Here is a 27,339-nt window from a genome sequence, read left to right on the forward strand (position 1 = left end):
GGGACTCAGAGCCAAGGTATTCAGGACCGCCTAGCTGCCCTCCCCCTGACTAACCCCAGGCACTGATAGAACTGTCTTCATCTCTGTCAGAGAAATACGTATGTGTCATCTTCCCAGTCTCCAGCGGCAAGAAAACGCAGAGCTCTTTTACTATTGGGGTTAAAAAAGGGGGGGGGGATAAAAAGGAAGGAAACACTGCGGTCCTAGTGCTGCCCAATACGGCACAGAACCAAACCCGGTGGTGTATCCCCCGAGGGCGCAGGGTTGAGCCCTACAGCCCTTGGGGCCAAGGCCGCAGGCGGCGCCCTAGGGCCTCGCAGGCCGGGCTAAGCCCACCCCTCGGATCCCGCGTCGGCGGCCCTGAGCGCACAGCGCTGGGAACTCGGAGGGGCCCGCGGCTCGGGCGAGGCCGGCCCGGGGAGAGTGCGAAACCGCGGCATTCCGATCCGCGGAGCCCGAGCCTGGAACGTTCGCACCCTCGGCTTCCGGCCTCGAACATTCAGGGCCCCGAGGCGCTGAGAGACCGGAGTCCGAGGCGCGCCAGCCGCGGGCTCGCAGTCGCAGGCGGCGGGCGGGACAGTGCCCCTGCTCCGCCCGCGGGGAACGCTCGCCCCTCCAGGAAGCGCCCGCCTCGCCTCCCCACTTCCCTCCCCACGCCCGCCCCCTCCTCGGCCGAGGGAGGAGCCCGAGCGGCTGCCGACGCCCGCCAGCCCGCCTGGCCCGGGAGGAGGACCCGACCGCGAGCAGCTGGGAGCGCACGCGAGCTGGCCATGGCCGCGCGGGCTGCGCCCTGAGCCCGTCCCGCGCCCGCGGGCCCGGCCGAGCAGGATAGCGCCCAGGGATGCCCCGGTGGCCCGGAGCGCGGGGAACGGCAGCCGCGCGGTGAGGGCGGCGGCGCCCGCGGAACCCGCGGTGAGTGGGGCCCCGGCGGGCAAGGGGCGGGCGGGGCGCCCTGGCTCGAGAACTCGAGTTCGGCCCTGAGGCTCGGCTTCTGGCGCCGGTGGCTGATTGGAAGGAAGCTGGGCTCCGCCTTAGGGGCTGCGGAGCCCCAAGCCGTAGCCACCCGCGTGTCCCCGGACTCCGGCGTTTGGGTGACTCAGCTTCGACCCGGCCACGCGGGGGCGCTCCGGCTTCGCCCCGACTGAGGGGGAACAGCGGGCAGGGTCCCCGGAGCATGGTAGCGCTCTCCGGCGTCCGAGCCCAGCTGTTTAGGGACCCAGCTACCTCCCTCATGAGCGTGGGGGTGTCAGGAAGGTGGAATCCCGCCACCATCACAGCGGCGGAAGTCTTGAGGTCGGGCCGGCTCCGGGCTGGCTCGGCCCGGCTCCTTGCCCCCTTGCCCAACACTAAACCCCTCGGCGTCCCCCTAGCCCCAGGAAACTGCTAGAGAGCCAGCTCCCGGCCCGGGAATGGGGAGCGAAGAGAGGGAGTGGAGCTGGGCAGCTTCCCAGAAGTCGGTGTGTGTTTGCAAACTATTTTTTTTTTCCCGCAAAAGCTGTCTGGCACCTGTGTGTTTGCGGAGGAGGGGCGGGGAAGGGGGAGCATGGGGAAAGAGAGAGCCAGGCCCTTTCTTCCCGTTCCGCGATCCCCCGCAGTGCTGCTTCTCTGGAAAGAGGATTCTTACTTTCCTCTCCCCATCCCATCCCCCAGCCTTGGACAAGCCCTTTTGGAGAAGGGACTTCTTCAGAGGAGGCTGCGATTTGCCCAAGGAATTGGAACTCAGGGCTCTGGTAGCCAGTTGGAGGTTCGGGTGTCTGTGATTCCCCCAGCCCCGCCATGTACTGGGGAAAGCGACGAGAGCAAAGGATCTGGGAGAATTATCTGAGCGGTCCTTTGTTTGTCTTCCCTTAGTTTTTGCACCTCTAGGGGTGTGGACTGTCAATGAGGGATGGGGGGCTTTTTCTGTTTCTTGGGGCTCCCATAGCTTCAGTAACTGGGGAGAGGAGCCAGGGTGTAACCTTCCGCCATTGGCAGCTTACAGTGGCCAGCCCTGATGGGGAACTTTGGGAGACCTGGGTCTGAACACTACCCATCAGTGGGCCTGGGCCCCAGACCCTCCTCCCCTCTGAGCCTCCAGGTCCTCATCTGTAAAATGGGCTAATCGTCCAGAGCCTGTGCATCTGGAGGCTGGGTGCAAACATAAAGGAGTGGTTTTAATGCAGTCCCTCTGGCATGGGGCCCAGTGAGTGCTAGGGCTGCCCCAGGCATGTGACATAGCTGGCTGGAGTGGGAGGGGTCACACAGGCAGTTTTCCCCATTCAAAGAACCAGGAGCTAAGAAGGTGGACGCTTGGGTTCTCCGGGCCCTCTGCCACGACCTATTTGCGTGCCTTGTCACTCGTAGGGCTTGGGCGCTTTTCTGTCTGTAAAATAAAGCAAAATATGACACAGTCCAGTTTACAGGTCTGCTGGGAGGCTAGAACTGGGCAGGGCAAAGGGTGTTCTGCAAAGTTGAGTGCACTGGTGGTGTTTCAAGGGAGTTCCCTCCCAGAGGCCACGAGAATTAAAAACTCAGGGACATAAGAAGGTCGGGGAGAGAGTCTCAGTTTCTGTCCCTGTAAAGTCGTGAGAACAATACTCGGTACACATTTATAGTCTTTTATTGTAATTGTGTATTTCTTTAAAGGTAGTTGTGAGGATGAAATTAGATGACAAAGGGCTGGTGGACCAGCGCTGTGACTGACTTTCATGTAATAAGTTCTCAGTTAACCATCCTTATCATTATTCATGGGAATATTAGTAAGGCTGATGTGTGTTACTGGTTTAGGATTCCTTCTGGGATTTTCTCAGGCCAGCTCACTCCTCTGTCTCCCACCTCCTCCCTGGGGACAGAAGCCTCAGAGTTGAAATGTCGGGCTTCTGGGCAGGGTCCTGAGCAGAAAGGTGCCCCTAGGCTGAAGAGAACACCATGAGGGATGGCAGATCCAGTGGGGTGTTCTCGCTTTCCCTGCCTGGAGCTGGCCTCGCATGGCTCTAAGGAGTGATGGAGCACAGAAGAGCTTTCTCTCAGGATTCCCTCAGGGGCATGGTCTCCAGGCAAGGTCCCCGCTGAGAAGCCCTCAATCAGGGCCAAATCCTGTCTACCTGATGGAGGTCTCCCTAACCCTCCCCTCCTCTGACCCTTCCAGGGGCTGCCAAGTCAGGGCCAGTCACTTCAGGAATCCAGCCACTCCCACTGGGAGAGTATGGCCTCAGAAAGGGGGCAGGATCCCTTTCCCCCCTGCCTGGACCCCGTAGGACACAGGGTGGGCTCCTTGGGAGCTCGGAGGCCGGGTCACCCTCGGATCTTGGCAGGCAGCAACTGGAGAAGGTGGTGATTATGTCCCACCCATTGTGGCCAGGAAGCTATGGGGTCCTCCGGATTCATGGCCTCCTGAGGTCCCACAGGGCCTGAGGATTGAGCAGGGGTCCAAGGTGCCTCCTGGCTCCCAACCCAGTGTCCTCTCCGCTGGTTGGGCCGCCTGACCTACACTGCGTTGTGGAGTCAAGAGGACTGTGACGTTCCACGTCCTGGAGTGTTTCTCCGCCAGCCCTGTGCACACGTGCCTCCAGGGCCTGGGATGAAACTGAATGGCAGCTGAGGCCTCGCTATCACGCCACCCTGCTTGATTCTTCTCGGAGCATTAGCCACTCTCTCCAGGCACCTGATCTGTTCATTTGTGTGTCAGCTTGTTATCTGCCCTCCTCCCCAGAGGGTCAGCTCCCCAAATGCACGAGGGCAGCGTCCATCTTGCTCAGGGCTCTGGGTGCTCAGTCAGTGTTGGGAAGATGAATGGCTGAGCCCGCCCCTCCTGTAGCCTCCTGTTAAATGGGTCTGTGACGTTGGGTGATGGAGCCTGGAAGAATCATGAGCTTGCCCTTTAAGGTCTCTGGAGGGATCCCCATCTCACCGTACTGAGTACTAGGGAGCAGCCAGAGGGCAGTGGCCTTGCCAGTAGAGGACGGACAAGTGCTGGCCAGGAGGTGGGAAGGGTGTGAGTTGGGGAGAAGGTGGGATTTGTCTGGCATGGAAGGACTGGGGTCTGGGGGAGGCGGCCATGGTGGCTGCTGACCTGGGTGGGGCGTCACCTGCTGCTGACCCAGGGGACTAGCGTGTGCTGGGGAGAGTCATCCATCCCCCATGTGACCTGGGCCAAGCCTCTTAACCTATGTGACCTCAGTTTCTTCATCTAGAAAATGGGGAACTTTTAACTGGGAGTTGTTCCCAGTGCTTTCTTCATGTGGTTCCTAAAGCAGCTATAAAAGGGCTTGTAAACCCAAGAGGGCTTTGCCCAAATGGTGTGATTCCTCTTCCACCTGTGGCTTTGGGTCCCTGCCTTCCAAGAAGGCTGCCCTCACCATGCAGCCATCTGTTCATCACTCAGCAAATGTTTATTGAATGGCTTCTCTGCACCAGGGACTGTGCCGAAGCTGGGGGTACAACTGCGGAGTTCCGAATAGAGCTGGGGAGACAGAGTGAGGCAAGCAAATGACAAAGAGACAGGAAAACTTCAGATCGTGGAGAATGACATAAAAAGAATGAAGCAGGGTAAAGTGATGAGGTGGGGCCGGAGGGTGTTGAGGGTCAGGGAGACCTCTGGAGGAGGAGGCGGTGACATTCAAGCTGAGGTGTTAATCTATGGCATGACATTCATGGCTGTGCCCAGCCTACCTGGTTCCCAGCAGATGCTTCATGGATATTTTTGAATAAATGAAGAAGGGAGGAGTGCCCAGGCAGAGGAAGCAGCACATGCAAAGGCCCTGAGGTGGGAACATGATCAGCGTATTCCAAGAGCCTGTTCTCCCCACTGTCCGGCTCTCTGTCTCCTTCAGTGGCTGCTGTATATTGTCAGGAGCTAGGGACATCTGGTCTGCCCAGGTCCCCTGGCTGTCCCCTCCCCATGACACAGGAGACAGCGTGCTCAGGTCCCAGCAGAAGATGATATCCAACCTCTCCCTACTTTGGGGCCCCAACAATGTCTTAAAGTGAGTCAGAGTCACATCCCTGTGGTCCCCTGGAGGGCTGCGCTGTGCTGGGTAAGACAGTGGACTCTGCCTCATTTCACACTCAGCTTTGCCACTAAATAGCTGAGTGACCTTGGGCAGTGTGTTAGTTTCCCAGACCTGCTGGAACGAAGCACCACAAACTGGGTGGCTTAAAACAACAGAAACGCAGTCTCTCACAGTTCTGGAGGCTAGAAGTCCAAATTCAAGGTATCGGCAGGGCCACACTCCCATGTAAAGGCTCTAGAGGAGGGTGCTTCCTTGCCTCTTCCAGCTTCTGGTAGCTGCAGTCATCCTTTGCCTTGTGACAGCGTCGCTCCAGTCTGCCTCCTCATGGCTGCCTTCCCACTGTGTCTTAACATTGTCCTTCCATAAAGACATCAGTCGTGTGGGAATAAGGGCCCCCATACTCCAGTATGTTCTCATCTTAACTCATATTACATCTGCAACTACCCTCTTTCCAAATAAGATCGCATTCTGAGGTTCTGGGAGGTAAAGATTTCAACATCTCTTCCAGGGAGGCACAGTTCAACCTCTAACGGGCAGATTGTATCACCTCTTTGCACCTCAGTTCTCTGATCTGTCAAATGGGATGATAATAATAGGGCCCATCTCCTGGGGTGGCAGGGAGGCTACATGGAAACGTGGAAACCTCAGGACAGGGCCAGACACACAGGAAGCACTCGGGTGCTGTTATTTCCATCTCCTCAGTGAAGACTTCCTGGGAGCTGGGACCAGGAGCTGAGGAGCAGATGGTGATGTCCTTGGCCAGAAGGACTTGCTGAGGAGGGCCCACAGCTGGGCTGTGGGCCTCTTGCCTGGATGCAGAGGCTCATAGGAGCCCCTCCCCACTGTCTGGATGAGAAGAGGCGGGTGTGCCTCTTCAGTGTGGTGGGGTGAAAACCACTGACAAAAAGTGGGGCTCCCCATCTGCAGAGGGTGCCCAGCTGCAGTAGGAACCCACAAGGGGATTCAGGTACTGGGTGAGCCCAGATGACTTTTCAGTCCCAGTCAGCCCTGAGATTCTGGGCAGGAGCTTGGGGCTAGAAGCCCAGGGTAGCCCAGCAAAGACTGAGGGGCACTTGTAGACTCCCCAGGGCTGGAAGGAGGCTGAGCCCTGACAGGCAGGGAAACTGAGGCAAAGAGAGGGGAAAGGACTTGTGGGGAGCTCACATAGAGAGCTAGGAGCCCTTGTCTCTTACTCTCCCCATGGTAGGCCCCTGGGTAGGTGTGGGTGCCACAGGATTGGGCCCCAGGGCTGTGCCCCAGGCCTTGAGGCTGCCCCACAGTCCCCTTTGAATGAAGCTGGGTTGGAATGACTTTGGCCGGTGGTCACTGCCACCATGCCCTCCACCCTCCATTAGCTTGGTCCCCTTTCTGAACTTGGCCGGACCCACCCCGAGGTCCCTGAAGTACTTTCTGCATCCCAGAGTCCATCCACACCCATCCCTTACAGCTCTTGCTGGGAGGCAGGAGGGCAGGGCATTGCCAGCCCCACTTTGCTGATGAAGGTGCTAAGACCTAGAGGGAGGAGGTGGCAGAAGCGGGACAGAACCCAGTGCCGGGACTCCTTGAGGGGAAGGGTGGAGGCTGCCTCTCAGCCTGCTGCACCAGCCCCTGGGGTGATAGGCTGAGGAGACCCCAGGGCCCAGCCCTTCAGAACAAGGCTCAGCTGTACAGGGGTCCTGGTGGTCCTGAAGGAGGTCGCCTGCCCCAGAGTCCAGAGCTTAGTGATTAAGGGGGGCTACAGAGAATGACCATTCTCTGGGTGTGGTCTGGCCAAGCTGGGGACCCAGGGGAAGGGTATCAGGACCGACCCCTGCGGCAGCCTCTTCACCATGCTGTCTGCATCTATATTTATCCCCATAATGGCCTATCGGGAGTGCAGCGTCTTCAGAGCGCAGCAGCCTTAGCTGAGGCGGAGAAGTGATTTGTGACAAGATGCCACCCCCTACCTTGACGAGAACACCCGTCTGCTCTCTAGGGGCTGTGCACCGCCTGGCAGGAGCCAGTGCAGCAGTGAATGTGCAGAGAGGGCCCCAGGGAGTATGAGCAGCTTGGGGCTGGACACCCATGTTCCATGAGCCAAGGCTGTGGCACATTGGGGTGGTGGGGCTGTGGCTGGAGTTGTGTGTCTGGAAGGTGGAACCAGATTAACTGTAAAGCCTTTCAGCTCAGCGATTCAGAGAAATCCTGATTCTGAAATCCCAGAATTCCCAAGTCCTGGGATTCTGTGACACTGTAGCCCCAGGCTTCTGTAGTTCCAAGATGCCGCAGATCCTCTTTGCTTCACCTTTTCACTCTTCCTTACTCTCAGCAAACACTTGTCCAGGTCCCATTCAGTGCCCCTCTGCACAGGGAACAACAGAGGTGAAAATAAGATCTGGTCCCATCTTTAAGCTCAAGTGAGGGTGACATTTCCTAAGCCAGTGGTTACAATATGATGACCATGTAAGTGCTTCCGCCTCCAAGACCAGGGGCTTGGGGGTGCTTTGTAGAGCAGTCTCCAAGTTCTATGTTTTTTTTTTTAATGTAGGTACTAGGGATTGAACCCAGGACCTCTTACATGCTAAGCATGTGCTCTACCACTGAGCTATATCTATCCCTCTGTTGTGTGTGTGTGTGTTTTTAAACATTTTGTTGACGTATAAAAGCTGACTTCCCACATATACAACTCAATGACTGTTCACAAACCAAAAATTTCTGTGTTAGCAGCACCCAAACTGAGAAACAGAAGCTTGACCATCCTGAAGCCTCTTGGTGGCACTTTCTGGTCACTAGCAGCCTCTCACACTATCCTGCAACCCCTTCCTCCAACAGCATAGATTTGTTTTGCCTGTGTTTAGTTTCCTATAAGTGAAGTTATACAGATTGCCATGCTCCATTATGTCTGGCTTCCTCCACCCAACATGCTCGTGAGACCCGTTCCTATTGTTGGTGCCCCTGTGTTTCCTTCATGCTCAGGCAGTGCCGTCCATTGTGTGGATGTTGACCATTCTATTTATCCCTTCTGATGATGGGCATTTAGGGGACTCCCAGACTGGGGCTATTACAAATAGTGCTGCTCTGAAAGTTCTTGCATTTGTCTTTTGGTAAACACATTGTGTGTTTCTACCAGGCGTTGCTGGTTTGTCGCAAGGGGTGCATTTATTTAGCTTTGTTGACACTGCCAAACATTTCTCCAAAGTGGTTGTACCAGTCTTCACTCCTGTTGGCAATGTGTGAGAGTTCCAGTTGCTCCACATCCTTGTCAACACTTGATATTATCAGCCTTTTTGATTTTGACCATCTCGGGGGTGGGAGTTGGGGGGAGCATTGTGGTACTGATTACACTTGATTTTGTTGAGCTGAGTTTGGAGAATGACAGAACTAAGTGAAGAAGGGGGAAGGGCATTCTAGGCAGATGGAAAAGGGTATGCAAAATTACAGAGGCATGAAAAAGTACTGCTGGAACTTAGTGTAGTGTACAGCACAGCTAAAGCCAGAAATGTTGCGGTGGGCGGCTCTATCAGGGTGTTTGGATGTTCTCCTGAGAATGGTAGGGAGTCACAGAGAGTTTTTTCTCATTTTAAGCTAGCAACTACAGTATGTAAGGCATTTTGTAATTTCTATTTGACATAAAAGAAAACTAAACCAAGACTCAGAAAGACTAAATGACTTGTCCAGAGCATATTAGCAGAGGGCCTGGAATGCAAATTCTTTCGAGACTCAGTTTGCTCATCTGGAGAATGAGGGTGGTGATAATGCCTCACTCAAGGGTGCTGTGAAGCTATAGAAGTTCAAGTCCATAATGCACTAGGCACAGTGCCTGGGGCAGGCATTATTATTACTCTCATTTTATATTATGTTTCCATCAGCCATACCACCCCCTCTGTTCTCTTCCAGCTAACAGAGTGGGAGTGGCCTCTCCCACAGTTAAGAAGAGCTGGCCTGGAATTGCAGCCTCAGCACCCTCCTAGGACCTAAAGGTTGCTCTGATGGTTAGTTTTATTTATCAACTGGCTAGGCTATGGTGACCAGTTATTTGGTTAAACACCAGTCTGATTTTGCTGTGTAGGTATTTTTTTAGACATGATTAACATTTAAATCTGTAGACTTTTCTTAGAGCAGATTATCCTCCAGTTATGGGTGGGCCACATCCAATCAGTTGAAGGCCTTAAAAGCAAAGACTAAGGTTTCTCCAAGAAGAAGGAATTCAGCCCCAAGATGGCAACATAGAAACTGGGCCTAGCTTCCAGCTTGCTTGGCATGCCCTGTGGAGTTTGGACTCAGGGCTGCAATATCAACTCTTACCCGCACTTCCAGCCTTCCCTCTTGCCCTGCACATTTCTGACTTGCCAGCCCCCACAATGGCATGAGCAAATTCCTTAAAAGAAATCTCCCTCTATATGTAGATACCCTGTTGGTTCTGTTCTCCCTGGAGACCCCTCATACAGTTGCTGCTTGTCTTCCCAGATCTTCTCACCTGGGAAATGGGGTGGAGGAGGCAACTTGATCTGGATGCATTCAAGGCACATTCCAGCCCTGAAAGCTCAGTGAATGCAACCATCAGGGCCAGTGGGGACCAGGCATCTGGTTAGCCAAGGGTTCCAGTTATCAGAGTGTCACCATCTAGACCAGAGGTTGCAAACTCAGAGGTCTGCTGAGACCCGACAGGAACTCAGCATGTGAAGCTGACAGGGCTGTTATGGGGACCAAGTGTGACATCTGGCTAATTATGCCAAGTGTGGGCTAAACCACATCCATCCCTGGGGTGTGGTCAGCCACTAGGGGGCCACATAGCATCCTCCCCCTAGGAACTCAGTGTTCACAGTGTGGTCTCAGATGGGCCCTTCAGCAGCACCTGGGAGCTGGTCAGAAATGCAGACTCTCAGGTCCCTCCCCAGAATGCTGCATTGGAATCTGCATTTCAACAAGATGCTCCACCTACTCACCCATCTGGGATTTGTGTGTCCTTTAGCCACCCCCACCAACAGTGTCACCAGGTGGGCTTGTTAAAATACAAGTGCCACTCTGGGGGCTCTGATTGAGCAGGTCTGTTTGGGGCCCAGGAACCTGCATTTCTAACAAGCTCCCAGGAGATGCTGAGAAGGCCCATCTGGGAGCCACACTTGGAGAGGTGACAGCCTAAGGCTGACCCAGGATCCTCTAATGTCAGTGACTAGACCTCACTGAGCAGGATTTGCTGCATGGATGGAGATCCAGAGGCCCTGGAGGCCACACCCAGGAGTGCAACACCTTGAAGGGCATGTGGATGTGGGGTCTGAATCTGTTCTTCCCTCCCTGGGCCCTCATCCACCACCTTGGTCTACTTTGGCATCTGTGAGCTGTGTCTTCCAGTTGGGAAGGGGAGCCTGGGGCATATTCTTAACAGTTTTAACTCCTGGCCCCCTTTACCGTAAACTTCACACGTCTCCCCAGTTTTTGACCTGCTTCCCCTGTCCCCAGCCATCAAGAATCGCTAATAACACAAGCTGCATAGTGTCATTCCAAGAGCTTTACCTCACTTAATCCTCAACCTGAGGAAAGCATTCTTACTGTTCTTGTTTTATAGAGGGGGAAACCAAGACCAGAGAGGTTAATGACTTGCCTGAGGTCACACAGTAGGTAATTGACAGCCAGGGATTCAAACCCCAGCAGTCCGAGACCAGAGTCTGTACTCTTAACCACTGGGCAGTATTCCCCATCCTTTTAACTGCCACCAAAACTTTGTAGAGCATTACTTCCTATGGTTGGCACTGAAAAGAGGATTTCTTTTCATTTTTCAGACATCAGGTTGAACATGCTTTTTCAGAGGGCACACGATGCCCCCCAGTGCTGACAGCCGTCCCGTGGTTGCACTTACCCCATGGTCTCCACCAGACAAGACTCTGGAGTGGGGGCTGCTGCCTCCCTGGGCGCCTCAGCCCTGCCCTGCACCTCTCATCCCTCTCTCCCTGACCTGGGTCTCCAGATCGCCACCTCAGCCGGTTGCCTCCCCTGGCCCCTGTGCCTGCCTCTCTTGGGGTCTCCCGTCACTGCCTATCACTAATTTGGGGCCCTTCAGGCCACTTCAGCATCTCCTCCCAACAGTGGGTGGCGTTCACAACCCAGCTCCTGGGTCCTGAGCCACTGGGGCCAGTGAGTGGGCGGGAAAGATGGAGTCCAGCAGCCCTCGCTCTTAGCTTAAAGCACTGTTCTTCCCTGGCTTAGAAGCACCCCTGCCCCTTCTTGGGCCTCATTTTCCATCTCTGTGAAGTGGGACACTAACCCCTCTACTGCTGGCCTCTTGTACAAGTTATGAGGGTCCAGGGATTGAGAAGGGGCTTTGTGATCTCTCAAGTGATGTGTGCAGCAGGGAGGTGCTTGTGATTCCTCTGGGGCTGCAGACTGAAGAGAGTGCCTGGTTGCTTCCTTCCCTTGTTCATTTGGCACATATTTATTCAGCACTCACTGTGCACAGGTGCTGCCCTAGGTGCTGGGGAAACAGTGGGGATTCTGCCCTTGTGGAACTTACATTCTAGAGGGACAGACAGACATAAGGCAAATAGACAAATTAGTGAATGGTTGTACATTGCATTGATCTGTGAGGAAAACTGTGGGACTGAGATTACATTAGCTTGGGTGACCAGGGAAGGCCTCTGAGGAGGTAACATTAAACTGACAACTAAGACCTGTCATGTGAAGAAAAGCATTTCTGGCAGGTAGAACAGCAAGTGCAAAGGCCCTGAGGCAAGACAGAGGTTCGCATATTCACAGAGCAAAAGGAGGGCAGTGTAGCTGGGTGCAGGGAGTGAGGGGACATGTGGCATGAGGTGGGGTCAGGTAAGGCCCTGTTGTCCTGGGGAGAATTTGGATTGTGTCACCTGTAAGGGGAAGTCACTGGAAGATTTTCAGGTAGGGCTGTGGTGGCATCTGATCTGCATGTTTAAAGACTCCCTCTGGCTCCAATGTGCAAAAGAGAGAGTCTAGGGGCTGAGGTTGCTCAGGGAGACCTGACACGGGCCATTGCATGGCTGGGCATGAGGTGATGGGGGCCTGGCCAGTGGAGAGATGAGGATGATACTGGATGCAACTTGAAGGTGGAATTAGCAGCAGTGGGATATGGGGGGTGAAGGAAAGAGCGAAGTCAAGGATGATGGGTTCCTAGGTTTCTGGCTAAAACTGTTCTGGACCTGTGGCTCAGCACCAATCTCCAAATCCTTCTGCCTGAAGGATGCTTTAGGATCTGGTGCCAGTGGACCCTGTGGGGGCTGAAGCCTCTGACTTGTTCATTGTGGCCTGAGGGTGCTCAAGGAATATTTGTTGAATGGGTGGATGGACAAATGAATGTGAGTTCCCAAGCCTTGCACTCTCTTTGCCTCAGTTAACCCATCTGTGAAAGGAACTACTAGTTTTGTATCCCTGCCTTCCAGTTCTTTCCCTGGGGCATTGGTCACCCCAGAAGGCCTGTGTCCATCTGGGCCAGGCGTCAGGACCATCCTTGAGTAGGCCCAGTGCTGCAGGCCCCTTCTCCAGCCTGAAACCTCAAATTACCTGGGGGGGGGGGCGGGTGCTGCACGAGGGAACAAGAGAGCATTTCCATCTTGCCCAGATGCGCATGGCAGGCCCAACCCTCCCTTAATGACACCTTGCCAGCCTGCCCTCTTGCTGGAGTAGGAGGGGAGGGGGCCCAGCCCAGCCTAAGCTGTGGTTTCTTTTTCCATTGCGTCAGGCCTCAGGGTCCGGCCCGCCTGCCCGCTGCCGGCTGGCACAGAGGGGCCCACTCTGACCCCCGCCTGTCCTAACTCCAGACATCATGTGCTCCCCGTTTCGGGGATCCAGAAGCTTCCAACCAGAGGGTGAGTTGGGGATGGGGGACCTGCCCCTAGCTGGGGAAGGAGTGCCCCTTCCCCGCCCACTTACCCATTGCTGAAGCTAGCTGGGGCCAGTGAGCTGATCCAGGTGGAGCCCTGATCCAGGTTGAGCTGTGGTGGACTCTGAAGAACCCCGCCCAGCCTGACCCTCCCCTGGGACCTGGGCATCCTGGCCAGGAGCCAGTGAGGGGCAGGAGGACAGTGCAGTAACCAAGGCAAGTGATGATGGTGGCTCAGCTCGGGGGGAGGGTGGGGAAGAAGTGGCCCCAGAGTGTTCATATGAACGCTTGCCTTACGTCTGTTGGTCTGGGGGCTCGTGTGTCCATGTGTATCTGTGTGTCCACACACAAGGAAGTGTGTGAACCTGGGCGTGTGTACCTGACACCCCTCAGGATGAAACCAGAGGTCTCTGACTTGGCAGCAGGGGGGATGGTGGCCCAGGTGGCATCTAGCATGTCATGAAGGGGGCCAGTGAGGTGGAGAGGAGGTGGATGAGCTGGATTCCACCCCATTAGTGATGACTGGAGAGACAGGGATGTGGACAGGGTGACGCTGGGTGCTCTGGGGCCCTCTGAGACTCAGGCTCCCTTTGGCCTGGCTGACCCCCAAGGTGCCCCCACTAGGTTCTAGGGCCCCACCATGCCCAGCAGTCCCCAAACCCTAGCCACACATTGGCCTGGGAGTCTGGAGACTTGGCTCACACCCTGCCTCTGTTGTTTCCTGGCTATGTGACCTTGGACAGGTAACTTCTGTTCTGAGCCTCAGTTTCCTTATCTGTAAAATGGGGGCGACTGTTGTGGCCTACCCTACCTCTGGGTAGTTGTAAGCATAAACAGGTGTTCTCTCAGCCATCTGGCAAGATGTCCATTTTGGACATCCCTGTCCCGCCTTGTCCTCTCCGGGTCGAGGACTTGCTCGCCCCTCCCCCACCTGGCACGGCCACCCAGCTGCACACTGAGAGGCAGTACAGCTCTCCAGCCCCTCCAATGGAAACTAATTTTTACACGACAGGAATAAATCCTGCAGGCAGATTGCAGTGCCGTCCTGATGCTCTGGGCTCTTGTGATTATAATGAGGTTCTAGGGACAGACAGTGGGAGGGAGGGGGCTGAGCACTGGCTCTGTCACTGTCCAGATCCTCTCCCTTCCAGGCATGCCCGGGACCCTGGGTCGGGAGCCAGAGAGGGGCCTCTGGCCACAGGCCCCACGCTCACCCAGGCCTCCTGCAGATGGGGGCTTCATCTGCCCAGCGAGAGGCTGGCACTCAGGGAGTGGGCTGTGGCTGGGTCAGAGGGAGGGGAAGTGGGTCCAGCACTGCCACTGTGGCTCGGTCCTTCCCGCTTGGATGACAGCCGCCTCCTCGCCAGCCTCCCTGCTGCCTCTCTTTAGTCTAACAACCCCGTCTCCCCACAGGGGCTGGAGTGAGTTTTTAAAAACAGAAATCAGATCATGTCACCTCGCTGCTTAAAACTCTCCGAGACTTCCATCACTCTTAGAATAAAGCCCCAACTCCCTCTCAGAGCCTTCAGCCCTCGGGACCTGGCTGCCCTCCCATACTCTCAGCCAGGTGGAACTGAGCTCTAAGAGGGCTGGGGCTGGGCAGTCTCCTCACTGCAGGGTCCCTGCCCTGGCACAGTTCTTGGGACTTAGTAGATGCTCGGTAAATACTCTAGAGTGAATGAATGAGCCTCAGTGTCCTTGTCTGGAAAATGGGGTGATATTAGGACCTACCTCCTCAGACTGGATAAGGATTAGCAACGTCATGCAGGTGACGTGCTTAGCTCACAGTCAGGGCTTGTCAATGTGGTCAGGTGGGTTTGTGGTCCCAGAAGGAATACCCTCTTCTCCCCTCCCTCCTTTGGGGCAGTGCAGAGCCAGTTACCCACTCAATAGTGAGGGGACGAGATATTAGTCAAGGAGTTGGAACCTGGCCTTTGTACATAAGTGTTTGGGACTGGACTCGTCCACACAGATGTGGGCCTATGTTAACTTCAGATGTGCAGTGGAGAGAAGATCTGGCCACAGGAGCCTTGGAGGACTGTGTCATGATGTCCGGGGGCAGATGAGGGAGATTAAGCACAGAGAGCCAGCTGGCTTGTGTACAGGGCCTGTTATGGGTGGGACCCAGACTGAGCTCCTCTCCGCCCCTTGAGATGGGTTCCTCCATACTTGCTCCAAATGAACACTTGCACTTGGAGGAAAACACATCTGCTTAAAGTAAGCAAATGTCAGTAATTAGCCTTGACATTGGAGGAGGTACATAAGGCCCAATGCATGGAATTTTGTTAAGTCGTGTACAAGTGACAGGGTAAATTCAACATTGAGCATAAGGACCAACTCAGGCAGGATCTGAGCGATATGGAGGATTTGTCCACTCATTGATTTATACACTTATCTTTTTTATTCAACGAATGTATACTGAGTGCCTCCTGTGCACCAGTCACTGTGCTTAAGCTGGTGATACAGGATGACCAAGCAGACAATGAACAAAGCCAAGTTTTGGATAAGTGACCAGAAGTGAGATTCCTAGTGGCCAAAGCAGTGAGGGAAAGCTGAGCATTTACAGGCTCCATTGTAGCCACAAGATGTGAGTATCAGTTGCTCAGGAGAAGCTCATGTTTTTCTGGCAAAAATGAATGGGATGCCTGTGTCCACTGTGATTTGTTGCTGATCTGACAGAGGCAACTTGAATCTGTGTGTATCACACAAAGATTGACCAAAGCAGAGAATAACTTCAAAGACAAACTGAACACATGACAAGAGACTCCTTTTCCGTGCCTTTCCTGCATTCTCCTTTCTCCAATCTTTTGAGCCTGTTATTCCATCCCATTCCTCCCCACCCCCCCACACACCTTTCCTTCCATCTCTCTACCAACATCTTGAGGGTCAGGAGGTGACATCTCCCCAGGCGTCTGTCTGGCAGATGTCTGTCCCCTCTCTGACCTTCAGTGCTGTCCTCCTAGACTGCGAGGAACTGCTGCCGCCATTGCCAACCCCCATGGCCTACATTCCGGGTGGGGGTGCCCCAGCATCGGGGGTAGCCCCCCTGGGCTCCCAGTACTGCGTGTGCAAGGTGGAGCTATCGGTGAGTGGCCAGAACTTGCTGGACCGGGACGTCACCTCCAAGTCTGACCCCTTCTGTGTCCTCTTCACAGAGAATGAAGGCAGGTGGATCGAGGTGAGAGCCCCCTCCTGTGTGCGGCTGCGATGGGTGGAAGGTGGCTAGGGGCTGGGGAGGGACTCCCACTGGATCCCAGGGACCTGGGGTCAGGCCCTTGGAAGTATTTGGAGTATGGACTGGGGATTATGTAGAAAATTGTTACTCTTAAAATCAAATTTTATTTAAAATGTTTATAATGTTACTTAAAATAATTATATTTGTGTTTAAATTATTTCATATATTTATATAATTTTATATTAATGTTTTATATCATTATATTTTAAGTTACTATAATATATAGTTTAAACCTTAGAGTTTAGCAAAATGCTTGCTTCCATTTTTAAAATAACTTTCCCCACTTATTCCTAAATGAGCACAGTCAGTGAGGAGCCAACAGAGAAATAGGGAACTCAGACTTTAGTCCCAGAGCTAGGCCCAGACCCAGCTCTGTCACTCCCTGCCATGTGCCCCTGGGCAAGTGGCTATCCTTCTCTGAGCCTGTCTCCTCATCTTTGAAATGAGGATTTTTTTCCCTGCCTACCTTGGAGAGCCTGAGAGCTGGGGATGTTGATAGAGCCACAGCCAAGGACTTCTGAGCTGAAAGACTTTGGCTCGAGGGTTGGGGAAAGATGCAGCTTAAGGAAGGATATTGAGAAATCCAAACTGTTAAGACTTTCAGGGTTTAAAAATGACTTTGTTTCCTATTCCAAAGGGGGTCTATATTCATTGTAGTAAATTCAGAAAACCCAGGTAGATCTACAGAAGAAAAATCAAAATGATTGGGAACTGGCCTCTCAGGGAGAACCACTGTTAACAGTTTGGTATCCGGCCTTTCAGGTAGTTTTATATGCATGAAAATTTTCCAAAGTATGTTTCTATTTTACATAGTTATTTAACTGGGCCTCGGTGGGCATCCTGAAGTTTACAAAGACTTTCCACAGACATTGGCTCCTTCTTCTGATGCCAAGGAAATGGGCTGGGATTGCTTACCCACTTCAGAGGGGAACTGGGGCCCAGAGCGGGGAAGAACTTGCCTGTCTCACCCAGTATATTGGTGATACAGCCAGAAGTGGGAGGTGGGCTGTGGGATCCGCTGAGGACTCCACAGGGGAGCCCCAGGCCTGAGCCAGCATGTCCTGAACCCCACCTATCCCTCAGGAAATGGTGTCCTCCCCCACTGCACCCACCCCCACCCATGGCACTCCCCCACCCTCCCTGACAATCTCTCTCCCACCCAGGCCGGCCACCCAGGCTAAAAATAGCCTGGGGCCAAGACCTCTTCCTTCCCTGCTGCCCCGGCCCTTGGATATGGGATGGGTGGGAAGAAAAATCAACACAACCCCAAAATAGACTGTCACCCAGACTCCGCGGTTTGGGGCCTCCATGCAGAGAGGCCAAGAGGCGGGGTTCCCATCGCAGCCCCACCAGTGACCCACAGTACAAGGCCCTGTCTTTCCCCAGGTTTCCACAGTCGGTGGGACAGCGGGGGCCACTCATTCCCAATTCTGACATTCCAGGGTTCTATGAAGGTAGCAATATCTGCCCCCAGGGAGATGGGGACCCCTGACCCCACCTTCCCCTAAATACTCCTCTTTCTCTCTGTTTCTTCTCTCAGCTTCCATGTAAAGTGTAGTTTGAAAAAAGGGTTCTCCCTAAATAAAAAGGATGAAAACCACAGACAGTCACATCCCTTCATTTCACAGAAGTGGAAACTGAGGCCCAGCTGGGAAATAGGACTTTCCCTCTGTCACCTACCTAGACAAGGACCACTCCCTTACCCTGGCACTTAAGTATGGAGTTAAGGCCCGAGACTGAAGAATGTGAGTGCTAGAGTCAGACGTGGGTTAAAATCTTGAAGCTGCCCTCTAGCTGTTCAGCCTTGGCTAAGTCACTAAACCTCTCTGTGCTTCCTTGGCCTCATCTGTGAGCTGGGAGTAATGATTACCTCAGTCACCCAGGTAACTGGCCCCGAAGGCCTAGCACAGAGATGCGTGCTCAGCGAATTAACACCATGATTTCCAGCAGCTGAGAAGGGTTGAACCAACTGCTTAATTCTGACTCTTGTTTCCCTGCCCCTCTGCCAGTACGACAGGACAGAAACTGCAATCAACAACCTCAACCCCGCATTCTCCAAGAAGTTTGTCCTTGATTACCACTTTGAAGAGGTACAAAAGCTCAAGTTTGCCCTGTTTGACCAGGACAAGTCCAGCACGCAGCTTGAGGAGCATGATTTCCTGGGCCAGTTCTCCTGCAGCCTGGGCACGGTGAGCCAGGCCCCCTCTGGGTGGGCGGGGGCAGCACAGGCACCCACACCGACTCCCCACATCACCCAGCTCCCAAGGATGGGGAGGGTCCCTGCTGCCTGCTGTCCCTGGCTCAGTTTCCCTGGCTGGCTTCCAAGGTGGCATCACAAATGCAGACAGACTTAGAAGCCAGCAGGCACAAAAGGGAAGAAGTATCCTGGTGGGGCTGGGGCCAGGCTGAAATGCTCCCACTGGAAGATACTAAGCGCCGCACCAGCCAGCTGTTGCCACCCAGGAGTGGGGGCCCCATGTGGCCAGAGCTTCTGATTGTTAGAAGTAAGCAGGTGCAGTCTGACTTCCTGGGGTAGAAGCGTACAATCAGCAACCACGACACCCGTGGTAGTCCCACTTCGCGGCCGGCTCACTGCATGACCTTGGGCAACTTCCTTTCCCTCTCTGAGCCACACTTCCCTATCCAGCTCAGCTCTTGGTGAGCTAATAGAGGAGCCCCTGACACAGTCATTATTGATGACTGTGTGTCCTAGGGCAAGCCCCTACACCCTTCTGGGCCTCACTTTCCCCATCTTTTACTCAAGGACTGTCCAGCCTAGAAAAAGGCAGTGGATAAATAAAATGGAAAAGGCTTTGAGAAGTTCCAATGGAGAACAAAGTGCCTTGGGCCTTCCAGGAGATGATGTTCAATGAAAAAAGCCAGGGCCCAACAGTTGTGTAAGAAGTGGGGTGCGTCCGTCAGGGTTCCTGCCATGTGTCTATACCCTCCAAGAGTAACTGAGGAGAGAGCTTAAGGACCAGGAGGGGCCAGGGGCCAGGAACAAACAAGGGGCAGGAAAACCTACGCAGGGCCTGACACCAGCGGGAAGCCGGGCTACCCCTAGCCTGGAGACAGGGGCAGGGCAAGAAGTGGTCTTGCCAGGGGCCTGGGGAGAGCTGTGGCCACCCCAGGGAGGCCTCTAGACTGGTGCCAAGGCTGATGATGAACAACAAATCCCACCAAGCCACAGCCCTGCCTCTGTCTCCTCCTGCTCTCCCAGCTCCTGCTGGCGCCCCCATCAGTTGAACCCCCACAATCCAGAGGATGGGGGAGCCAGGTGATGCAGTCCACAGTGACACAGAGCAGGCAAAGAAGGGCAGAGAGTGGGCCTGGGGAGAAAAGCCACCATAGAGGGACTAGGAACATGCTCACATCAGCACAAAGAAACCCTGGCATTTTCCCCAAGAAACTAAGAACGGTGGTGGGTGGGGAATGGGGTGTACAGAGACTGTGGGAGGGTGACTTTACAGTGTGTCCCACTCTACCTTCCTACCATGTATTGATCCTTGAACCCTGTGTGAACGTATTCACTGTTCAAAACAACAGGAGTCAGGGTGTGATCCCTGATGGAAGAATGGGGTCTGGATAGCTCTGGGGGAGGCGGTCAGGGGGCTAAACTCCCTGCAGTGGCCTTCAGAATGTGAACGTTGCAAGAGCCTTTTCCAGGGGGCAGCCAGGTCAGTGGGCATCGGACTGCTGGGCTTCCATCCCAGCTGTGAGACCTCGAGCAAGTGTCTTAACCTCTCTGGAGACCGTAGTCTCCTCAGCTGCCCAGTGGGGTTAACAGTGGTTGCTGTCTGCTCCCATGGTGAGGATCACGCAGGGGGAGGTTAGGCAGCGCCTGGCATAGAGTATTTTCTGTGAGCAGTGCCTGTTGAGGATTTTTCTTGCTTAGGTCTCCGCACCAACCCTCACAGAGCAAGTGCCTCTCTCTCCTCTCTCCCTCCAGATCGTCTCCAGCAAGAAGATCACTCGGCCTCTGGTGCTGATGAATGACAAGCCTGCGGGGAAGGGCTTGATTACGGTACCAGCCCCACCCCCACCCCCACGCTCCCTCTCTGCGCTGCCCACTGCCCTCCCCCATCAATGGGCCGCTTCACTGGCAGATAATCACCAGCTTTGTTTGGAGTAAAAAGCCCAACTTACAACTTAGCAACAGGTCTCTTAGCAACGGGCTCCTGGCTCCACATATGATGCGTTGGGCCCGCCAAGCTGGGGTTGGGGGAACTGCCAGGGCCCCCATGGCGGCCTCCCCGCCCCCACCCCGTAGAGGCACCCCTGCTCATCCCAGGAAGCCTCCCAGCACCCACTCCCGACACTGGCCCCAGCCTATCCTCCCTTGGGGGGTCTTTCAGGCGTTTCAGGAGTGCCTTGCCCATCGGAGCTCTGCGGCTGCAATGCGCAGTGATTCCTGTGATGCGCAATGATTCTTGCGATGCACAGCAATGCCTGCGATGCGCAGTGATACTTGTGGTGCACAGGCCCTTTGAGCTGATGAGTTCTTGGGTCCTCAGACTCCCGGAAGGCGGGGAAACCTGGTTTCACAGATGAGGGAACTGAAGCCCAAAGAGGAAGTGCCCTGGGGCGGTTCAGCTAGTGAGATTCCCTTCTGGACTGTCCCCCTCAGAGTATGTGTGACACCAGGCGAGCGGGCTGTGCTGGATGGAGGGGGGCCGTCCCTGTGTGTGTTCAGCAGCTGTTACTCTCCTACTCTGGAAACTTCCTGGCTCCCTGCTGCCTGTGGAGCCGTGCATTCTAGGCTGTGAGGCACCCAGCAGTCTCAGCTGGGTTTTACCCGCTTCATGTACGTGGCCTGCATTCAAGGCAAACTGAGTTCGTAGCATACCCTGCACTTTACCCCAGGCCCTTATCCACTGTTTCTGCCACCTGGAATGTCCCCTCCCAACCTCTCCCCACCTCTTGGGGTTCAAAACCTCCCCATCTAAATGCCTCTATAAGCCAGCTGCCCTCCACGTGGCGGCCAACCCAGACGAACCCCACCAGGCAGGTATGCCGTCCCCAGCATTCCCAGCAGGTCCCTCTAGACCTAGGTTCCCTTGACCTGTGAGATGGGGACAGTAACAGGGCTTGCCCTGCAGGGCTGTTGAGCAGGGCTCAGCTGCAGTGGAAGAAGGGGAGAAGAGGCCTCCAGCCTGGCCTCTGTCTGAGGTTCTCAGGGTCAAATAGCTTGTTAGATTGAGGCCATCCTAGAGGTGTGGGAGGGGAGGAAGCCCACTTGTGATTCTGTTGGCCAGAGGGCTTTTCCTGCCACTGTGCGGGCAAGGGGGAGGGAGAGGCCGAGAGAAGGCAGATGGCAGCCTCGAGGTCCCGCAGAGCCGTGGCTGATGGAGAAGGCCCAGAGGATGGATGACCAGTGCGAGCTGACAAGACAGCAGAGGGAGCTCAGGTGGTCCCATCCCTGCCCTGGGCCTCGGTTTCCCTGGCTGCACAGTGAAGTTGCTGGAATTTCCGATGCCTTGGTGTTTGAAGGTGGTAGTGTGTGTTCTCTGGGTCTGCAGTGGGGGCATGAGGGGGCCTGTCAGGCTGCTCTCTGACCCAGAACCTCTCCCAGAGGCTCAAGACCACCCCCCGTGTTTGGTTCCTGCTTCATCTCCCTCCACCGTCTCATGGCCCCTCTCGAGCCACATTGGGGTCACTTTCTGATTCCTCATATCCTGATGAGTTATTACCCCATTTTCCAGAAGATGAAAAGTGAGGTTTTAGGAAGATAAGAGACTTGTCCCATGTCATCTAGCACTACCCTTCCCCTCCCCTCCCCTCCCCTCCCCTCCCAGCCCTGGAGATTTGACTCCTGGGGCAACCTACGTCCACCCTGCCTAAACAGGGGCTGGAAGGAGTCTCGGGAACAGGCCTTGACCCCTGGCATTCCTCTGGCCTTACAGATCGCTGCCCAGGAGCTATCAGACAACCGAGTCATCACGCTGAGTCTGGCGGGCAGGAAGCTGGACAAGAAGGTGAGGCAGATGGGGGAGGGGTTCTCCATCAAGAAGCAGCATCCTCCCCCAGCCCTGGGGCTTCTGGTCACGACCTTCATCACCCCTCTCGGGACAAGTCCGTAGCACACAGTCCTACTGGCCACCCCAAATTAACACCTCTTCACCACTAAGGTGGTGAGTTTCCTGTCACTTAGAGATATTCAAGACATGGCTGGAAACCCACTCACTGGGGCTCCCCATCTCACTTAGTGAAACTCTAGACCTTATAATAACCTTTGGGACCCCACCTGAGGTGACCACAGCCCCCTGACTTCCTGACCTCACCACTTCCACACTCCCAACCTTCATTCTGTTTCAGCCAAATCAGCCTCTTCATGTCCTAGGATTACACCAAGCACCCTCCTGCCTCAGGACCTTTGCACTTGTGGCTCCTTCTGCCTGGGCTATTCTTTGCCTTGAGTATTCTCATGACAGGCCCTTCCTTCACCTCCATCAAGCCTTTGCTCTTACATCACCCCCCAGGGAGGTCTTCCCTGAAATTGCAGTGATCCCTGATTTCCTCCCTTCTCTTGCTTTAATGTGTCTCTTTAACACTAATTGCTGCCTAATGTATATTATTTACTCATTTTATGTATCCCCTCTCTTGAATATAGTCTCTTTAGAGTGACACATTTTCTTTAACTTTAATAAATGGAGCTTTAAAGGACCCTTCTGCTAGGATAGTTTCAGTTTTTCAGATTCCCAGTAAATTAAAATCCCATCCGGTTGGATGCATGCCTCCCCTGCCCTGGGAACAATCTCCCTGTTGATGTCCTGCTCTGTCTAAGATGCTGGAGTTGTAACTTCCATTAGGCTTAGCGTCTCTGAGCGCAAGCTCTGGTTACCCCAAGATGGCGTGGTTTCTCTTGGGGATGCTGCTTGGTCCTGGGGGCTGCAGCTGCCCTGGGCCTCTTGCTGAGCCCTGCAGAGGCTGAGGGGAGAGGGACCAGGCTGGCTCTGCCCACAGCTTCCACTCCTGATGCTGGGTTGGGGGAGGCAGCTGGGCCACACCTCCATCCCATCTGAATCTGGTAGAGTTGTGCCTCCCTCACCCACAATCTCCTGCTTCCTCCAGGATCTCTTCGGGAAGTCAGACCCATTTCTCGAGTTTTATAAACCAGGAGTTGATGGCAAGTGGATGCTGGTCCACAGGACTGAGGTGGGTGCGTGGGGCTCTGGGAGTCTCTGAGCCAGGGGGTCTGCAGTCCAGCCACCCCCAACAGCTCAGGACGGGGCTGGGCAGTCACAGCTCTGCAGTGCACAGGAAAACCCACAGTGGCACCTGTAGGACCCGTTCCCTCTCTGCCACAGGGATACTCACTTCCAACCCCAGAAGCCTGGCTGTGGGTCTCTCCACCTTGTTACCCACTGTCCCATTGGGCTGACCTGGGCCTGAGCTCACCCTTGCTCCTCACTGTCCTGCAGGTGATCAAGTACACGCTGGACCCTGTGTGGAAGCCGTTCACTGTGCCATTGGTGTCCTTGTGTGATGGGGACATGGAGAAGCCCGTCCAGGTGAGGGGGGCTGCGAGAACCCTGCTGTGCACTCTGACAGCTCCAGCCTCCCAGTCTACCCGAGGCTTCCTGGGGTGCCTTGGCAAAGCTCTTAAGATGGAAAAAAAACATGTTGGGGGAGGGGCGGAAGACCTGGGTCCTTCTCCCGGGTCTGCCTGACTCTCAGTGATCTGGGCAGGGCCCTCATCTCTGTGGATCTCTTGTCTAGAACAGGAACAGTGACTGCCCTGTTCTTCCTGGAGGGCTGTGTGCTGTTAGCTGGGATAATGAATGCAGGATTGCCTTGGAAACAGCCGAGTGTGGTTGCTGTGATGAAGCCCATGATCACTAGTCTTTAAAAGCTCTCAGTCCTCAGGGTTGTGTCTGAGAGCAGATGGGATGCAGGGAGGCAGCAAGACCATGTAGGGATCCCCAGACAGGGTATCAGGAAACTTGAGTTCTAGTTCTGGGTCTACTACTGCCACTATGAGACTTTGGGCAAATGCTTCCCATTCAGGGTCTCGGGTTACCCATCAGTGGAACGGGTATGATAATTCCTGCCTTCCTCCTAGGAGTGTCATGGCAGCTAAGTTAGAGAGCAAATCAAGATGGTATTTTTTTGTGCCCATCTTGGGGAAAAAATACCAATCTAGGGAGGGCTCCAGGCCATGGCCCATGAGACCAAGACAGATTAGCAGCCAAGTGTGAGGTGTGCAGCTTCCTGCCCCAGAGAGAACAGCTTCCATTTACTTGAGTGGGCACCCTTTCTCCTTTCCCCAGCAATCATGGAAGTCTTCCTGCAGGAGGCAGTTTGGGAGCTACCAGCATCATCCCAAGTCAGCTAGTCAGATCTGTGGGGAGAGGGAGGCACACCCAAAAAGAAGATGTTGGGTTGCTCAGGGAGGTGAGGGGAGCTGGTAAGTGCCTTCCTAGGCAGGGCAGCTCTAGGGTGATCTCACTGAACCCACTCTAGGTTATGTGCTATGACTATGACAACGATGGGGGCCATGACTTCATTGGGGAGTTCCAGACCTCAGTGTCACAGATGTGTGAGGCTCATGATGGCATCCCGGTAAGATGTGCTCATGCACGTGGTGGGGAAGGGGCACGGGTTTTTTAATCAGGCAGACTGGAGCTCAGATCCTACCTCTCTGCCTTTTGACCTTGAGTAAGACATTCGGTCTCTCTGAGCCTCAATTTCCCCATCTGTCAAATAGAGGCAGAAGAATAGAATGAGAATGAAATGAGATTATACAGGTAAAGCGTCTAGTGCTTAGCGAGGACTCAGGAGCTGTCCATTTAACTCTGAGAAGCCAGGCCCTCCCTGGGTGATGGTTCTGGGTGCACAAGTGGACATGACATGGAAGAGTTGTCCAGGGATGGAGGGCAGCTGCAGATCTTACCTTGGGCGGGTATAGCTTGGCCTGATCCCAGGGTGGCAGGAACCATTTATGGGAAGGCTTCCTGGAGGAGGCATGCTGCCCCCTAGTCAACTCTGTGGAGTAGATTCTGGTGCCCAGGGGAGGAGCAATCCCTGTGAAAGCCCCAAGCTGAGCTTCTCTTTCTCCTCCTGTGTTGCCCAGCGGGAATTTGAGTGTATCAACCCCAAGAAGCAGAGGAAGAAGAAGAATTATAAAAACTCGGGCATCATTATCCTGCGTTCCTGCAAGGTGAGCCAGCCTGAGTGGGCACAGGGCCGGGGCCAGGTCTGGGGGTCACTCAGAGAAGTATCATTGCAGAAGGGATAGACAGAGCATTGGGTATGTAGCCAGCAAGGCCTGGGTTCAAATCCTGGTTCTGTCACATCCTGACTCTGTGACCTTCTGAGCTTAGCCTCTCTGGTCTTCAGTCTCCTGGTATGTAGAACTGGGATGTTAACAGGATAAAGTGTGTAAAGGGTTAGTCTCCTATTACATTGCTGTGTGGAAGTCAAGGCATGAGATGACCTTCCAAGGTTTCCTAGTAGGAGGGGAACTGTTGGCAGTTGCTACTTCCCAGGCTTGCCCACTGCATGTTCAGCATCAGAGAGGCAGAGGACCTCGGGCTAGGGTACCCATCCTCTGTCAGTGACATCAGCAAGGGCTTAGGTAACTGCAACTCCTGTAGTGTAACTGAGGCCCAGAAGGACAATGAAGTTAATACCAGCAGTAGGCAGGCTGAGGTCAGGGGCCAGGCCCACCTGGGTATCTGGTGGCCGTGTATTTGCTGGAATCGGGCAGGATGTTAAGGAAGGCAGCCGAGGCCAGGGCGATGAGAGCTCTGGATGCTACACCTGAAGGTTCTGAGATCTGGCACTCTCTCTATTGGCTGGCCCACCCCAGGCCTCAGTTTCCTCATCTGGAGACTAGGATTTACATGAACTTGCAGTAAAGTTCCCATGCAGACGTGCTCTGTGAAAATTAAGCTGACAGGTTGCAGCATCATGATTTCAGGTCCTTGTTTCTGAAACTTGTGTCACTTACATCCCTTGTTCGTGATTTTTGGCACCTGCCTTTTTATTTTTTGGAACCACCTCCCTCTCCTGATTATTGTGTCTTCTTTACTTAAATACATTTATTTTGAAAGGAACCCTTCTAATGTCACCAAAACCAGAAGGCCAGTATTCTTTGCCAAAAGGAGGCAAAGACCATCCAAACAATGTTTTAGTCGCTTTGTTAATTTACAGCAGGAGGCCTTGGGCCAGAGGTCTGGCCTCTCTCCATTCAAAGTTGAGGTTGGTAAGGGCTAGAGAGGCTGAAAGACCGAAAGGTCTGTTATGAAAGTGCTGGGTATGATTGACACTGGGGCCTGGGACACTGCCTGGAATCATCTTGTGTGTGTGTGCGCGTGCCTGCGCATCACCCCCCCCCCCAACCGGGAACCTTTGTTCTGAGTGCTTTGTTATGATAGAGATTCGGGTTTTGTTGTAATCAGATGTGGTCTGTCTGCGTTTTTTGGTCTCCTTGTCCCCTGTCAGGGCACAGAGTAACAACCCCCCAAAGAGCCTTTGTGCAGTGTGGCCCAGTGAGGGTGGTGACCCACTGAACCCTCTGATTCCTTCCAGATAAAGCGGGACTACTCCTTCCTGGACTACATCCTGGGAGGCTGCCAGCTCATGTTCACTGTAAGGCTCTTCCCCGCCCCACCTTACTCAACCCCAGTGAGGATTCTCCCTAAGGGCTTGGGCCACTGCAGCAGGAGGGACTTGGGATAAACTTCAGGAAGGACTGGCCCATAGGAGAGGCTATAGGTGGATGGGCCTGAGTCAGGGCTTAGCTGCAGGTCAGGGCCTGGCCACCCAGCCCTCAGAGTGTCCCTGGCTACACTTCTTCAGAAGGAACAAAGCCAAATTCATCCGCACTCCCCTTCCTGCCTCCTGTGCTGCCCCCCTCCTCCTTGCTCACTTGGCTCTATCCACACTGATCCTCACTGTTCCCACAACACGCCAAGTTCTGCTCTGTCTTAGGGCTTTGCATTTGCTGTTCCTTCTGCCTGGAAGGCTCTTCCCCAGAACCTTCTCGCAGCGGCTGCCCGGCCATCCTGCAGGCCGTAACACTGAGGTCACCTCCCCAGATCACCTCCCTGGGTGCCTCCTGTTCCTCTTCATCACTTCTCTTGTTTTATTATCCTCAGGGCACTTGCCACTCTGAAATTTTCTTAAGTATTTTTTGATATCCCCATCCCACTAGCGACTCGCAACTGAGAGTGTCCTAAGTACGGGGTCTTTGTTTTGTTTCCACTCCAACCTCAGTGTATCACTCAATGCCTGGCACATACCAGGCACTCAGTAAATACTTGTTGGAAGAGTAAATTGTCACT

General features: G+C 54.4%; 1 protein-coding gene across 5 annotated transcripts in view; it reads left to right on the forward strand.

The window, feature by feature from the left end:
• Window positions 1–772: 772 nt before the first annotated feature.
• The window catches only part of CPNE2 (copine 2), a 44,880-nt gene continuing 18,313 nt past the window's right edge, over window positions 773–27,339 (forward strand). For 2 of the 5 annotated variants that reach the window (XM_006179768.3, XM_032486375.1), the window contains exons 1-9: window positions 15,780–15,994; window positions 18,061–18,240; window positions 20,001–20,075; window positions 21,955–22,026; window positions 23,123–23,206; window positions 23,473–23,562; window positions 24,515–24,613; window positions 25,125–25,211; window positions 26,585–26,644. In XM_006179768.3, the coding sequence (XP_006179830.3) occupies window positions 15,815–15,994; window positions 18,061–18,240; window positions 20,001–20,075; window positions 21,955–22,026; window positions 23,123–23,206; window positions 23,473–23,562; window positions 24,515–24,613; window positions 25,125–25,211; window positions 26,585–26,644 (927 nt within the window). In that variant the 5' untranslated portion in view covers window positions 15,780–15,814. Of the gene's footprint in view, window positions 913–12,778; window positions 12,803–15,779; window positions 15,995–18,060; window positions 18,241–20,000; window positions 20,076–21,954; window positions 22,027–23,122; window positions 23,207–23,472; window positions 23,563–24,514; window positions 24,614–25,124; window positions 25,212–26,584; window positions 26,645–27,339 lie in introns of those variants that run through there. The other 3 variants (XM_032486373.1, XM_032486376.1, XM_032486374.1) reach the window with 3 other exon arrangements.

Source organism: Camelus ferus, chromosome 9 (assembly GCF_009834535.1).
Source record: "Camelus ferus isolate YT-003-E chromosome 9, BCGSAC_Cfer_1.0, whole genome shotgun sequence".
In the NCBI taxonomy this organism is placed as follows: Eukaryota; Metazoa; Chordata; class Mammalia; order Artiodactyla; family Camelidae; genus Camelus; species Camelus ferus.